Source organism: Limulus polyphemus, unplaced genomic scaffold, assembly GCF_000517525.1.
Source record: "Limulus polyphemus unplaced genomic scaffold, Limulus_polyphemus-2.1.2 Scaffold91, whole genome shotgun sequence".
NCBI classification, from domain to species: domain Eukaryota; kingdom Metazoa; phylum Arthropoda; class Merostomata; order Xiphosura; family Limulidae; genus Limulus; species Limulus polyphemus.
The window spans coordinates 1,154,495-1,171,593 of record NW_013665701.1 but is presented as its reverse complement, the minus strand read 5'-3'; the positions used below and the strand labels follow the sequence as shown (position 1 = coordinate 1,171,593).

Sequence of the window (17,099 nt, the reverse complement as noted above, 5' to 3'; positions counted from 1 at the left end):
TTAAAGAGGACATCGACATGTTTTTTTGTTTCAAAGCCAAGTGATTTCTTTAATAAGAGCATTAATAACCTGATTGCAAAATGGAAAAGCATCATCGATAAGAATAGACTGTTTCATTTAATAAATGTTTTGTTATACAAGTTGTTCGGTTTTTTCATCTAAAAAATACGACATTAATTTCTTGACGACCTAATATTTACGCTAAGAACTTAAAAACCATAAGAATTGTATAAACTGAAACATACGTTTCATACTTTAATGCGTGTGTATTTATACATGTATACATACAACGAAAATTGTTTTCTTACCTTGCTGAATTTTCACTAATTGGCAACATTCCAGTCGCTAGACGCTTGTAATCATGCCATAGTTTATTTTTTTTGCCACTTGTATCGCAAGAGGTAAATAGAGAGCATACATGCACAGTGAATCATTTAATTTATAAATGTAATAGTGCAATCAGAGCATAGAATTAGGGTTACAAACTTCTATGTTATGGCAGCTCTACAGTCTACCACCTAAAATTAGTAAAAAGTTTAAAAGTTAACTTTGGTGGCAAAGAAAGTTGTTAAGGTTTCCTTCCCCATCAATGTAAATTTGCTTCGGACGCTCTTGTGATGCCTTATTTTCTTGTCTTCCTAGTTTACATTTCTTATTCTTCTAACCACTGATCAGGTAAATTTACAATGTACAAACCTTTCTTTATTCCATCTAAATCAAGTTTTTATACAAAGATTAAGGGTAATAAAATAACGTGTCAATCACCCATTACTAGAAAGATAATGATGCTTAAACCTACAGTTATTATAATGTAAGTTATGTTGTACGTTTGAACATTTGAAAAATATTATTCTGAGACACACATATATACAACATAACAGAGAGCGTTGCAGTGTGTACAAATCAAACAAATGGTTTGCGAGATATTATTGGGTACTTATATTTACAAAAACATTAAGTTAAAATACTGATATTCCTAAAACATACAGTATCCTGTTATAAATTTTACAATCATTATGTAAAATGATGAAAGTTTTTAACATTACAAACTTCAGTGGAAGTACAAATCGCACCTAAAACAAGCTGTAGCAAAAGGTATCAATACATGTTTGGCATTAGGATTCTTCTAAATACTTATTAAAATGAAATAAAAATAAATTCAGCATGAAAGAAAAAAGAGGAACAAAGAAATAGTGGAAAAGGAAATTCTGCTTCTTTCCCCATATTTTTAAAACAAAAGAAGGAATTATGCGGAAACTTAAGGCCAGCTATTTTTGGGACTTTGAATCCTTCACAGTTGTTTTACTTGCAATTTCATATTTTACACAATATTCAACCTGTCAATAGATCACAGTTGTTTTATTTGTGGTACCACGAGTTCATGTTTTACACAATATTCAACCTGTCAAGAGATCACAGTTGTTTTACTTGTGATACCACATGACTTCATATTTTATACAATATTCAATCTGTCAATAGATCACAGTTGTTTTACTTGTGATACCACATGACTTCATATTTTATACAATATTCAACCTGTCAACAGATCACAGTTGTTTTACTTGTGATACCACATGATTTCAAAACGGTTATAAACTTGTCAGTTTCAGTCACCCCCATAGGTTAACCATACTAGTTCTTAGGGAAATGTTTTTTTGTTTATTTCACGAACAAAATAACAACTGACGTCAGACTATCTGGGTTCTAAGTTATTGAAATCTTTAAATACTTTAGAAATAAACAAGGTCAATGGTCAGAGACAAATCTCACGTTTACCACCAACGTCGTGTATAGCATTTTGTTGATTTTAAAAGAAGAAAACTATCAGTTTTTGATGGAGTTTTCAAAGATAAATATATTTTTAAAACTTTCAATAGGATTAGCAGTTCTAGTTAATTATTTTATTCACACATTTGTATGATAAAGATTGTTTATGTTTCTACAAGTGCCTTTTAATATGCTGTTGTGGGCTATCGTTAACTGTAGCCCAAGCTTTTGGTACGAAAACCTATAAAATAATAAGCATCTAGCATCAAACACTAAAGTACTGAAGTCAAAAACAGAGATGTCAATTTTATGAGCTGGAGGGGCATTTCACCCCTAAAATATTAGTAGAATCTGGCAATAAAATACTGCTTTCACTACTTATACGCTGTAAAGCTATATCAAATTCCAATGCAAGGCCACATTTTATTGTATTTACACTTTAGAAACATCCAAGAGTTTCCACAGTTATAATGAAAGTCATATAATTAAATAATGACACCAGTCCATCAAGAGTAATAGCTATAAAGTCGTTGTTTATATTAATAGGAAATTCATACTACTCCTGAAGTAAAGAAATTGATGCGTTTAATTTTCACCCCACAAAAAGACATGTGGGGGAAAACTAATGTGTGTGTTATATTACTTACCTCCATAGTCTGGGAGTGGTTCATGCCTTTGATAGCATTAATTGCACACTGGCGAGACCCGTACGTCACAAATCCACAACCTGAAGAAAGAAAATAAGGAAAATTGAAAACAGGTAAAACAATATATTTTTAGAAGAGAACCATTTTAATGCTTTTGTAGACAATTACGAAATGCGTCTTTCATGCTGATTTCTTAAGTTATGAATTAGGTAATTAAACTGTGAAACTTTGAGCACTACTTTGATACCTTACACTAATACATTCTTTGCTCAAAATGTAATAAGTGCTAAAGGCAAAACTTTTAATTAAAATATGTGCAAAACGTTACTCGGAGTAGTATTATATTAAGTGCTAAAGTACTTTATAACAGTATGTTCCAGATACTGCGTTGTCCCTTGTACTACTTCCTACGTTGGAGCTCGTGCTCATTATGATAGTCATGACCCGATACTTCTGATAGATATCGCAATTGCCATTATAACAAGCTTCTGGGAAGGACTGCTAGGTAAGCCCTACACATTTTGAAAGACTTTCCATATACCCCTCACTGAACGAATTAAGGCGATGGTTTCCAAGGCCACGTTTAAAAAGAAGGAACAAGTGTTCACTAGAGCGACATCAGGGAATTTGACAAGTACGTGATTCCAGTTTTTTGTTTTTTTTTTGTCCACGTTTCTTATGGAAACAGCCGTTGAATTCGAGATGCAGTTGGAAACAGAGCCGTAACTAAGCAATTTAGCAACCAAGGCAGGCCATCATGTTTGCGCCCCCTTGTGTGTGATGTGGCAAGCCATTTTGGTTATTTTTCTGTCCCCTCACCGTCTTGCGCACGGAGCACTTAGCTAGCTTGTGAGCGTTTAGCAAATTCAGTTTTTTTTTCATCTTATGTTAGGTTCTCTTTCGGAACTAACTTTATCTTTGCGGAGATGAAGGCGTTGCTCCAGACTGAGGGTGTGGCTGTTGTCTTAAATGTTCTGCTCCTCCTTTACGGACTTTACATCGTTTAACAATCTCGCTTTGTGAATATTCTTCCTTGGAAAAGGAGTGAAAGATCCATTCAGTCATAAGGTACAAGTGGCGGCAGTAAATGTAGAATGTTGGGAAATTACTGTGAATAAAATATGTATGTGCTAAGCATGTCGCCCGCAATGCCACACATTAGCGCATGCGATAAATTTCCATAAAGTGCGATTAACTTGCTGTACTTGTGTATTGTTTAAAAAGCTTCATTATTTTTCTGTTTACCATTTCATCAATCTAAGCCAAAAGCATTTATAACGGGTGTATGTGTGCTTCTGTGCGTGCATGCAAGCGCGCGCACACAACATTATTTGGATAAAAAGAAAATATAAAACTTTGTTCACAAAGTATTAAATTACACAGTCTAAATAAATTCTGTTACGGATTTTTTTTTAAGTTTCGCAAACTAATTCTCAGCACCCCCAACTGGTACATATTTTTCCATACGCTCACAATTATTTTATCCCATTCCCAGTCTTAAAAATACGAGAGAACTAGATAAGTATTGCTAGTACACCTTGAAGCTCTCTCAAGTTTGTTTGTTTTTTGAATTTCGCGCAAAGCTACAAGAAGGCTATCGGCGCTAGCTGTCCCTAATTTAGCAGTGTTAGACTAGAGGGAAGGCAGCTAGTCATCGCCACACACCGCCAACTCTTGGGCTACTCTTTTATCAACGAATAGTGGGATTGATAGTCACATTATAACACCCCCACAGCTGAAAGGGCGAGCATGTTTGGTGGGACTGGGATTCGAACCCGCGACCCGTAGATTGCGAGTCGAGCGCCCTAACCACCTGGTCATGCCGGGCCAGCTCTCTCAAGTAGACTCGCAGACAATTCAACTACAAATCAATTGCGCCATTATACGGTTTATTTTCTCCAATTTCATGACATTCAAAATACTTCTCGACCAGTTACTTAATAAGTTATAATGTGGCGTTTTCATTCAATATTATCAACGAAGTCCTCCTTGAATTTCTCCAACAGTGCACTAAACTTGCAAGTTCTTCACGTAGTTTCATCAGCCGTTCTGTGCACGCTTAGCCATTACAAATGAAACACTTGAAATCCGTGTCTGAGGTTTAGATCATACATGTAGCTTTTAGAGTAACTGCAAGATTGATTTTATTTGTTGAATTTCGCGCAAAACTACTCGAGGGCTACCTGCGCTAATCGTCTCTAATTTGGAAGTGATAGACCAGAAGGATAGCAGCTAGTCAACACCGCCCACCGCAAACTCCTGGGTTGCTCTAACTGAATCGTGTGATTAACCGTCACATTATAACGCTACCATGGATGAAATGGCAAACATCTTCTGTGATAACTCGAAGATTGCTAATCGAGCGCCCTAACCACCATGCCATGCCAAGCCTGCAAGTTGCAATACAAAAATGTCAGAATTACATTCTACAGTATAAAAAAAAGGTTTATAACAGAAGACTTAGGAGAAGCAATAAAAACGTCCCATGCAAGAAAAATCATCCGAACGTAATGTTTGAAAGCAACACAACAATCAAATGATACAATATGCCGAAGTATATTACATTTTCTCTAAAAGTTTCTTGTAAGACGATACAAGATTTTAAGCATAAAGTACTTCCAAAAGCGAGCAGTTTAAACAGTGTATTTTGGTTCATAATAGAAAACATGCCTGCTTTTTGTCACACGTGGTCTGGCTAATAAAATTTTATAAGTCCATCCGACACCAAGCCTATAGTTCGCCGTTTCTGGCTTCAGATCAGCAATTAAACAAAGAGGAGCGAGTTGAGGTTCCAAAATTAACCGTTTGACGTTGTGCAACAGTTTCTATTCCAATTAATGGCTGCAAACACTTCTTATTTTAAAATTGTTCGTGTAGAATATGCTGCAGGGGTAGTATTTTTAAACTTACGAACACTAATCTTTCTTGAGTTACACACGCTAAAGCAGATCAAAAATAAAATGCAACCAACCCAGCAGGAAGAAGTGGCGGAATTTCGCTACTTATATGTAAGTATAGTATGATTAACGACACTGTCAGCTCCTGTCCATGTATTCAAGGTATCCACTGACACTTAAGTATGCACAGAGAAACAACGAGGAGCTTTTGTATGGATGAACCATTTAATTATAAACACTGGAAAAGTATTTCACATTAACTCACTGTGGGACAACTTTAAGCTACGGTTTTATTTTGATGTTTAAGGTTAACACAATAAATTAGGACATCTAAAAAGCTAACTTTCATTACCTTTAAACGTTAATCTTTGGAAATTGTATAAAAGCTCTCGTTTTGGGAAGTTCAAACATATTTCCCCTTTTTTTGTTGTTGTTCAGCTGAATGTAACATTCTTGTTTACAAGCAGTTCAACTACATTTATAACATACTGCGCCAGAAAACAACTCACGTAGTACTTGCACACTCAGGACTACACAACTTCCAAAAATAGGGTCTCTGATTTCGGAAAAAGGCCTAAGAGCTAAACATGATAAAGACATACAACGTGGTGTACACACGCTCAAGAGGTAGCATTCAAATGTAACTGTTACTTTACCCGCTTTACTAAAAACGAAGCTAAGTATAGAACAAATAAATTTATCTGAAACCATTTAGGACAATTTAAAAGGATAGAGGCTACCGTGACAACAATAAAGAATAGATATAGTAGATTCACAAAACTGGTACTTATATGGAGTTTTCTTCATGTGGTTTCTTCGACGTTATAGAATTAGAACTGAAACTCACATTACAATAAAAGTTTGGAAAACATTGTCTACTACAATAAAAGTTTGGAATACATTGACTACTACAATAAAAGTGTGGAATACATTGTCTACTACAAACAATGTGTTTATTTTTATTTTTATAGATATTCATTTGTTCTAAGATATTAATGAATCTATACATTTACTGGTTTATTTTATATGCGCGCGCACACACGTGTGTGTGTGTGTGTATGTGTATTAGGGTAGATAGAACTTTGGATTAATGATTATTTGAAATGTTTTTAGCTTAGTATATGGGTTTAGGACTAACTTAAATCTTGCCGGATGTCGTAAAAATATCGCTAACGGCGAGGGGGAGGGGGGGGGTACACAAATGATAGAACAATGCATTCTAATTATTGGAGGTGAAAACGCCAGAGCATTATATTTAATTGACTATATTAATTACTAGGTTGATTTTCAATTTTATCCAGTGTAGGTAGCTTGTTTTGATGAGAACTTACTATTAAATGAAAGCCTACAAGACATAATAACCCGTATGTGGGAGGAGAATAATTTCGAAAACTGTAAACAATTATTGTTATTTGTTCACAGTTGTTTTTAATCGGAAGTCTGGTTACGAATATATTTAGTCACAAAAAGTGAGAACTGTATACTTATACGTAGAAAATCAAATATTACTTTTGTTTTCTTGCAATCACTGCAACACAAGTTATCTGTAAATGAAAGACAGGCACCCGTACTCAAGTTCAAGTACGTATCATGAACAAACTACTGCATATCGTTAAATTTAGCACATTGCATCTTGATGTTTCTATTTTTTTTTCTACGAAAAGTTTTCCGTCACTTTAATACATTCAAGATTTTACATAAAATTAGGAAAACATTAAAACAACTTCCTGTAACAAACGCTGCCCTTTAAAATATATCATAACACCTGAATGAAGCAACGTCAAATGTTAGCTTATCGAACATGAGGCGTTGTGTAGGTGTCTCGGGTCTCTTTGTATAGTCTGGATGAACACATGTAAATTGTAACAATATTTACAAAGAAAAAAAAACAATATACGTTTATAGCTAAAAAGCAAATACCAAATAACACAACTGTACACGTTTGAAACGCATAGGAGCTTTTGCAGTGAATGGTTGATCTATGAAAATAACCAACTTCTGTGTCATTTTCTCACGATATATATATATTTCCTCACCTCGGTTTTGGGCCCAAGTGCTTTACCAACTGAGATTGTTATAAGGCACTTTGTAGCTACCCAAACTACTCATTTTTTCCCCTCGTAGAAACAAGGCCCGTCCTTCAGCATAATTTCAGGGTCGTGGAACGGCCATTAGTTGGGCACAAAAGTGATATTTTCTTTCTTTTTTCATAATATATCTTCTCGAATCAGATTTTAACTTCAGATATTTCTCATGCCAGTCGAGTGTTATACCAACTGAGCTAAGACGCTGTCTCCCTAGTCACGTTTTAACTACCCAAAATACTATATTTCTAAGGCTTCTTTCTTATGTCAATACAACAAAAGAACGTGGATGCTACCGTTAAGTTACGACTTCTGTGGCTTAAATAGCTTCTGATAGAAACAGTTATAAAAATAAGAGATTAAATAAATTTATGTTTAAAGTTTAAATAAGCTTCTTATACGAAGCACGAATTTACTCGCCGAATAACATATCACATTATTCCCGTTATTGGTGGTAGTGGACCCGACGCTTTGTTAATACGTTAGAGGAGAGTAAAAAGAAAAAGTTTATACCATTTAGGAACGAAAAAAACAACAAGTGAAATAGCGACAAACGAAGAGGGTTGATTTTCATAATTATAAAAAATTCATTATTTTACAACGTCGTTTCATAAAGAGTCGGATAAATAAAAAAACTTCAAGATGTTAGTTAATGATGACAATTATCCACAAAAAATATTGTATGTAGAGATATGCTTTGTTTATAGTCATTCCATGTTTTTACACTTGTTTACTTTAAATCTAAATACAACAACCACATATTCTGCTGAGTAGGTTTTGTTTCATTCATGTCCAACTACATAATACAACAGCATTATTTAAAATATGTGCACTTTTCGTGTAAATAAATAAATAAATATGTGTGTGTGTGTGTGTGTTTCACATATGCAGCACTACTCCATTTAATAATGCTGCATATGTGAGAAACACATTTGGACTTTGGTTCATATAACATAGCACACGCTTCATGTGCTGGAAGTCGAGGATTCAATCCTGTCTATATCCATTTTTTTAAAATTTTGTAAACAATGTTTCAGTAGTCAAATAAGTTTAGTACTCGAACCACGAGTTTGTCCCCTAGTTGCAACATTGTTGTTAATAGCACACTTTATGTTTTAATTACAAGTATAACATAGTGGTTATGAATATCAGTTGTAAGGTTGATTCTGAACCATACAGCTTCACGATCTCTCACAACCTCAAAATATCAGTAAGCAAAACAAATATCCGGGAGTTTACACGAAACTAATCGAATCATCTTGAAGTATTTAACTAGAAACACAAAACTAAAACACGCAGGTTACTCGCTGTAGAAGAAACAACTTCATACTCTCACACCCTGTGAAGCGTCATAACACAGGCATGTTTACGAGAAAACACTGTCTATCTTGCCATGTAGTGAACCCTTTTAACATTCCTAAGAAAGTACTTAGTCTGTGTATAGCTAAGCTCACAACATGAAATGTTTTTACTTTAACGTTAATCAAACATTCAGTTTATTACGTTTCCTTACAATATATCTGCTTGTCCAGTAGGAAGAACCGGGTGATAAATGTTCAAATAAAAGAAACATTTTATCATCACATAATCTTCCCACGTATACATTTTTACATGGATAAGAGTGAATCTTGTATAATGCACATCAACATGGATAAGTGTGAATCTTGTATAATGCACATCACCAAATATTTTTACCTCTTACGTACTCTAAAACTCTAGACTTTAGAATCAGTATTTTACGAAATAAACTTCTTTAATGATACTGTGAATAAAAATCATCAACGCATGGCCTTACTCTGCCCTCAACCTCTGAAAACATTATTTCAAATAAGGTATTTAGTTATTTCTCAGCATCATTCATTAAAAAATAGTAATACATATTTCAGACACTATTCAAAATTCGTTGGCTACACATCTACAGTGATTTTCCGTAGTATAGCTGAATGATGACAAAGTAGGCCTTTTTTGTTTAATACATTAAAGTTTTAGTTATGATTGTTTAAAATTTGTTAAAAAGTTTACCATCAACTTACAAAACTGGGAAACAGACATAACACATTATCCAAACTATAGTTAGAACAACACTATTATTCCGGGTTCTGTGTTTAGTGAACTCGTATTACTAGAAGTAGGAAGTAGTTTTCTGTAATATTTAACTTTCAGCAAATCATCTCATTTATAAACGGTGCAAGATATAAATTACTAACAAGGCCCGATTTCAGCGAGCCAAAATTTTTTACATACTAAGGTTTTATTCCAGGCGATGTTTAAAACTTTACTATACTTGTATAGAAGTATATTTTCCACACAGACACTTAAAAAATACACATCAAACGAAAGGACTGTAGAGAGCAAACTAATAACTTGTGGCAAGTTTCTTCTAATATCGAGAAAAATACAATTAAAAGCCGTGAGTGAACAAATAGTACATTTTAGAGAAGCCGTGACAGGTACCATTAAGTTTGTTAATATCGAAAAAGTCGGAGATTACCATTAATTATCTATCTTACCAACTAACTAGCACCATAAGGAATTAAATACTACTACTAACTGCTTTCTCTCATCAACTAGCTGGCACAATAAAGAGCTGAAAAGTACCACTAATTGTATCTCTCGTCAACCAGTGTAACGAATTTGTTGTTACATATTTATTTTAATGTCAACAATTGTTTGGATTGAGTTTATATTTAAAAACATGCGTGACTTATAGTGTTAGATATGTATTGCGAAACTCCCGCCTATTCTCCAAAGTTGTAGAAGATTCTCGAGAGTAAGAATCAACAATATATGTGTGTACGTAAACGGTTTAACTTGCATTGTTAAATAATCTGAATATTCAAGAAAATCTTCCCACGCCTATATGTATAACCAACGCGATGCGCGCCAGAGAAGAGTGTCTATTAATAGTTCGCTATACTCAGTGTGCTATAAACTTCGAAAGCTATAACTGTGATTTTTATAACGCTTATCAATCGGAAAACTTCAGATATTTGACCAGGAACATTTACAATTTATTTAACTTCAGTGGTTTCTCATCGAACATTAGTATTTTTACGAAAACATTACCTAACTTCAACGGTGGAAAACCTAGCGTGTGTGGCCAAGGACGAAGCTAGCTAGCTTCCCGGCGAATCGTACTTACATCAACTCGTAATTAACTCGCTCATCGTAAACCCTCAATAAGATATCAAGGGAGTTCCAAACTAGAAAAAAGATTTTATATTATTTGTAAGTTTGTAAAACTTTTGTTTATAAATCTTTGTTTGTAATAACTATTTATAATAATTGTTATTGTAAACTGTACCTTTGTGTGTATATTAAAATGTATGTGTTAAAAACGAAAACGGTGTGTATCAATCTTGTTGATAAATATCGTAAATTGACTAATATATCGGCATATATTTAAATACTAACTCCAAAGTACAATTTAACTACTAAATTTAAATTATCAGTTAACTCGGCTTCGGACTATTCAAAATTCTAAGACGTAACACCAGCTACACAACAATGCTAATTGTCACTCTCATCAACAAGCTGGCACAATAAAGAGCTGAAAAGTACCATTAATTGTCTCACTCATCAACTAGCTGGCACAATAAAGAGTTGAAAAGTATTACTAATTCTCTTTCTCATCAACTAGCTGGTCCAATACCACTAATTCCCTCTCTCTCATCAACTCGTTGTCATAATATGGAGCTGAAAATTATTCCTACTAATCACTTTTTCACCAACCAGCTGGCAAAATAAGGAGCTGATCATTACTACTCCTAATTCTCCTCCTCTTATCAACTGATTTGAACCATAAGAAATTATTCCTACTAATCACTTTTTCACCAACCAGCTGGCAAAATAAGGAGCTGATCATTACTACTCCTAATTCTCCTCCTCTTATCAACTGATTTGAACCATAAGAAATTATTCCTACTAATCACTTTTTCACCAACCAGCTGGCAAAATAAGGAGCTGATCATTACTACTCCTAATTCTCCCCCTCTTATCAACTAATTTGAACCATAAGAAATTATTTCTACTAATCATCTTTTTTCATCAGTTATCTGGCACAAGGAGTTCAGGGTTTACCACTAATTACATCACTCAACAAGATAGTACAGTAAAAAGTTGATAATTACCATTACACGTCTATATGATAAATACATAATGAAATATAGTGAATATTACCGCTATATATATTGTATCTGATGTTTTCAATCTTATCGCCACTTTATGAGATACGGGGCTAAGCGGACACGTCAGCTTCTATTCAGGTTGAGACACAGATTTCCCTAAATTCAGAACTGTTAACAGAAGAATTCCTGAGTACTGTATTCTACAGAAGAACGAAACTTACCTTTACTCTGTCCGTTGGCGTCCCTGAGTACTGTACATTCTTCTATAGAGCCAAAGGGGGAGAACATAATTCTAACGTCGTTCTCGTTGCACTTTTTAGAGAGCATTCCGATGAAGAGTTTCCTTTCTGTAAGGTAAAAGCATTAATTATTTGGTATGACGTAAGTAAACCACTAGTAACAAACTTTAAAGTATAAAAACATTCGTCAACATTAAGTCAATGAAAAAGGATTATCACGTGATACAGTTATTTTTTTATTCAGCAACACTCAGACTGTAATGCACACAACATAAAACTAAATATATTTATACAATAAAGGTTGTGTTTTCATAATGCTTAAAGTAAACAGTACAATAAAAAACCTGTAACATTTCTTTTTGCAATCTCGAGTTATTAAGCAACAATAAAAAATGTATATAGGCACAAAACGTAATAAAACAACATTGTAATTACAGTTTTTAGATGATTACGACCACTTACGTTATTGACTTAAAACACATTACAATGACGTTATGATCGTCTTACAGCGGCCATTATTATTATTACGATAGAAAGTTCATTTCGTCATCGAATTTTTTATTGATCATTTACACGAGTAATAATAGGCGTAAAAGCTAATAATATATATGTGAGGACTGATAAAACCATGCGCTTGAAAGGAGATAAGAAGCCTTGTTAATGTTAAATTGCACATGACTACCGATGATAAATGAAACTAACTTACGAACGTTTTTAGAAAACAAAATTAATGTCCAACCACTAATCAAGAAAGAAAAAAGTGCCCGAATAATTGTTACGAAGTCATAGAACTATAAATCAATGTAAGGGGAAAGCTTTAGAAATAGGTTTATATTTGTGGTTACACATCATGCGAGTGTATAGAGCCAATTTTTTTTTATAGGAGCGCTTACATTATATAACAAATGGCTATTTAGTGAAAGAGAGAGAGAGAGAGAGAAATCTTTCAGATTCAACAATAGAAACAGACTCCTTGTTAGAGCGAGTAGTGTGTGTTTTCAACTGTTATCTAGGCCTTAATCTCAATGGAAACCCATTTTTGGATGGTTAAGATTGTTGGTAAAATAATTAGCAGCCCCCCTAAAGGTGCTCAACATGTGATTTCTTGATTTATGTGATATTTTCTCACGTGTCGGAGTGTTTGGTTGTCTAAGCACATCACCTGAAACGCCAATATGATTTTATATGGGACACTACTTTCGTAACACACTGTGTTTTACTTTATTCAAATGAATGGATACATCGTAAATCACCAAACATTGCAATTAGCCTCATTTCTAAGATTCTTAGCAATGAGTAGGCAAACACCAGTAATAACAGCAGTTCAAACAACTATTCTAATACAGCACTACAAAATATAACTGATATTAGAGCTTTACATTACAAAAGTAAAATGTAAACATTATAGTCTAACGAGTGTTATTACAGCGTTGAATACAATTTCAAACGATTCCTTCAACTTTACAGTATGAAAGCAAAGTTCCTTGTTTTCTCAAGAGTGGTATTGGAACTTCAGGACTACTCACGATATTTTTTATTGCCTTAGTCAATACAACTTCTAGATCGAGATCATTCAATACAGCATAAATAGACCTGATAGAATCTTAACCTAGAGAAAGTCGTTCGATTTTCTTAACATTCTACAAATTCATACCACTTAAGAAATGAGAATTTCTGTGGTTTACTCCTCTTATTCCCTAATCCCATATTTCCCCATATTTGCGGGGGTTTAGGTATGGTCAAACGAACCATGTGAGTTGACGTTTCTTCTTATCATTCGTCGCAAATGAATTTGCTCTTTGAAATGGATAACTCGCTATTGGAAGAACCCACAAAAATAAAACTTTCAATAACTAGATCGAAAAGAATTATACAAAGTATTTCTTTTAGTAAACAAGGTACGTTTTTCTCACCACAACTACATACATTTTCTTCCAAGTAAAAAAGATTGTTTTATTGTTGGTTAGTGAAAAAGGGTAAAAAGTTTCTTGAGTTATCAGTGTATTTAACAAAAGGCACTTTAAGTAGCTAAGATACTAGTACAAAACATACGGTCTTTCGAATGACTTCACTTACATGATAATAAAGCAAAGGTTAACAAACAATACACGTGATGAAAATTTTTTTAAATCGTTTTTAGAAAATTTTAATCTCATACAGCTGCAGACAGTGAAGAAAAATTACCATAATATTTCTACAGTTATATAGACATAAATGGGCTGCTGCATACACATAACCGCGCACTCGCAAATTAACAAGGCATGTACGGTGGGGCCAGGTGTTGCCCAGTGGTTAGCATGCTCAATCCGTGGATTCAAGTTTCGCGTCTGTTACCACGAAATGCGCTCTACACTTTGAGTTAGCGGTGGGTGCATTCCGTCGGGTCAAACAGCTCAAAATTAGCGATGGATATGCGCAGGTAGCCCTTTAAGTGACTGCGAGCAAATTCTTAACAGATAAGGTAAAAATATGGGAATATACTATCTGAATCCGAAAGCTTAAATAGGGTATACGTAACACAAACTGAAAGAATGATATTCAAAATCTTCAGACGGTTTCAAATATCACAATGGAGAGGAATCAAAATAATCTATAAGCACATCTAAGAATCCCATACATTGTCCAAAGATAATCTTACAATCGCACAAACCTTATGAGCAGAGATGATGTAGTTTCCAGTGCGTCTCTAATATTTTGAAAAACCTGGTTCAACAGATTTGATACGTTAGTTTGTACTAAAGACGTTAGAAATTTACAAGTTAGTATTTACTATATATGTGGTTGATACGGATTCCAACGCTAGATGTGTTATAGATGTTTTGTACAATTACATTTACTGCTTGTTGCTCAGTCAATTTAACAGTTTTCATATTTTAATTAATTTTATTACCCTACACTAACCGTACAGCATAAATTTGTGTTTATCAGACTGCTAGTTTTGTATATTTGCTGTATTTAAGTACCACATTTATCTTCAGTGCTTGTTATATTATCCCGGAAAATGGGACTATAATCCCTTGTCTAAGCTTTGACAGATGGGTCTTCTCTGTAGCTTTGTCAGAATGATGTAAATGTTTCATATAAACTGTGCTTTATTTACTTACTACAAACAAGATAGCTAAAAGTAATAAGATTCCCTTTGTGCTCTCTCCTTTACTAAGACTGGGGTCGAATATGAAATAACACCAATAAACACGACTTATTAAACATATACTGATATAAAAGGCTACAAATCCTGTTTTATACAAATTATATATTTCTTTGTAGTGGATATACGCTTTTATATCTGATCCACGTATATTTCTTTCTTTGTAGTAGATATATACATTTTTATATCTGTTCCACAGATATTTCTTTGTAGCGGGTATACGCTTTTATATCTGATCCACGGATATTTCTTTCTTTCTTTGTAGTGGGTATACGTTTTTATATCTGATCCACGGATATTTCTTTCTTTCTTTGTAGTAGATATATACATTTTTATATCTGTTCTACAGATATTTCTTTGTAGCGGGTATACGCTTTTATATCTGATCCACGTATATTTCTTTCTTTGTAGTAGATATATACATTTTTATATCTGTTCCACGTATATTTCTTTCTTTGTAGTGGGTATATGTTTTTATATCTGATCCACGGATATTTCTTTCTTTGTAGTGGGTATACGTTTTTATATCTGATCCACGGATATTTCTTTCTTTCTTTGTAGTGGGTATACACTATACTTTCTATATCTGATCCACGGATATTTTATTGTTCTTTAAAACATTTCTATATATGGGATCCACGATGTTCTTTGAAGTGAAATCAATGGACCACATTTTATCAGCGTGAAGTTTCATTCTGCTTTTTTTTGGCTTCTTGCGAAACGTGTCATACTATAAACTTTACTTATATAAAACACTGAAATACTTTTCTCCTAATAACTTGCAATTCCATATCGGTAAGAATGTTTAACTTTTCATAATACAATTTTCATTATGGAAAAGATTATTTTTGAGTCATATTTTACCTAAGAGCGTGGCTTCTGAGCTGAATCACTGAGAATCAAACTGAACACAGAATAGGCTTTCCTCTTCAAACGTATGCGTTAGCTGACAAATAATAAAGCAAAAATTCCGCTCCAGGCCTGATTTTGTTAATAAAATCAAATGTAAGCTTTCAAAAACATACCATATATTGAGTTTTAGTAAGCTAATTCTGACGCTGTGACAGCAGACAAAACTTGAGGAAACACGCGATCACAAACTTTCTAACACCGATGTGTTAAACTGAGTGACATTCCGGTTGAAACAGTTTATACTAACGACCATAACTGTTCTATGCGTCCAAGGCCTAATGGTTAGAGTGCATAACTCGAAATCTGCGGGTCAGAATTCTGTTACCAAACACGATCGTCTTCCTTCAGCGGTGGGTACGTTACACCCGCTCTTCTTTGGTAGAAAGTAGCCTAAATTGGAACGGCTAGCGCAGATATCCTTCGTATAGTTTAGCGCGAATTTCATCAAACAAATAAAATCTAAGCGTCTTTGAGGATAATTTTTTTTATGGAACAGTTTTTTTTCACTTGAAAGTTCTAGGATAATCATAAATACTTCATTTATGACTTTGTATTAAATCCTGTTTTTTTTTTTAACATCGAACAAAGCTACATAAGAGCTGCCTGTGCGACCCCTCTTTAATTTTTAACTGACAGACTAGAAGAAAGGCAGCTAGCTAACACTCACTGTCAACTCTTGGGCTACTCTAACTGAATAGTGGAATTTGATCATCATTGTCTTAACAAATGCACGACCACAAAGTGGGAGCTTAATTTAGCAACAATGGGACACTAACCTTGGAGTCTCAGATTTACAGTTCAGATTTACTAGGCCACACTCAACCCATTCAATCCTGACTCCAGTCAGAGATCTTTTCAGGTAGATTAACCATATTATATTAAGTTAATAAACAAGCTAAGGAGTTCAGTTCTCTGTCTGTTCATGTGACAAGGGATCGTCTCAAGGCCACAAAAATGGCCCATATGCAGACCTTCACATGCTATACCACCCTGGTCACAGGATTCAAATTAGTACATTTTAGGATCGTTCGTATAGAAATTGAAATTACGCCTATAAAAAAGATAAACAAAAACTGCGCGATCATAAAACATTTCCCACTGTATCACAAACAGTGAGGTATTATATTTGCTTTATCATAAAATCGAGAATACCTGTTAATTTAAGCGCCTTCATTTTCCTATCATTACAGCACTCAACTTAGTATATTAACACTCATAAAAGAAAATACTTAGCTTAAAGGTCAATTAATTTACAGTGTTTTATACGTTGCTTCTAAT

At 34.0% G+C, this 17,099-nt stretch overlaps 1 protein-coding gene across 16 annotated transcripts in view; it reads right to left on the bottom strand.

Moving 5' to 3' along the window:
- LOC106468799 (CUGBP Elav-like family member 2) overlaps positions 1-17,099 on the bottom strand; it is a 371,251-nt gene that overhangs the window by 43,564 nt on the left and 310,588 nt on the right. For all 16 annotated transcript variants that reach the window (XM_022397833.1, XM_022397811.1, XM_022397854.1 and 13 more), the window contains 2 exons: positions 11,744-11,869; positions 2,415-2,494 (listed from right to left, as the gene is read on the bottom strand). In XM_022397833.1, the coding sequence (XP_022253541.1) occupies positions 2,415-2,494; positions 11,744-11,869 (206 nt within the window). The remainder of the gene's footprint in view (positions 1-2,414; positions 2,495-11,743; positions 11,870-17,099) is intronic.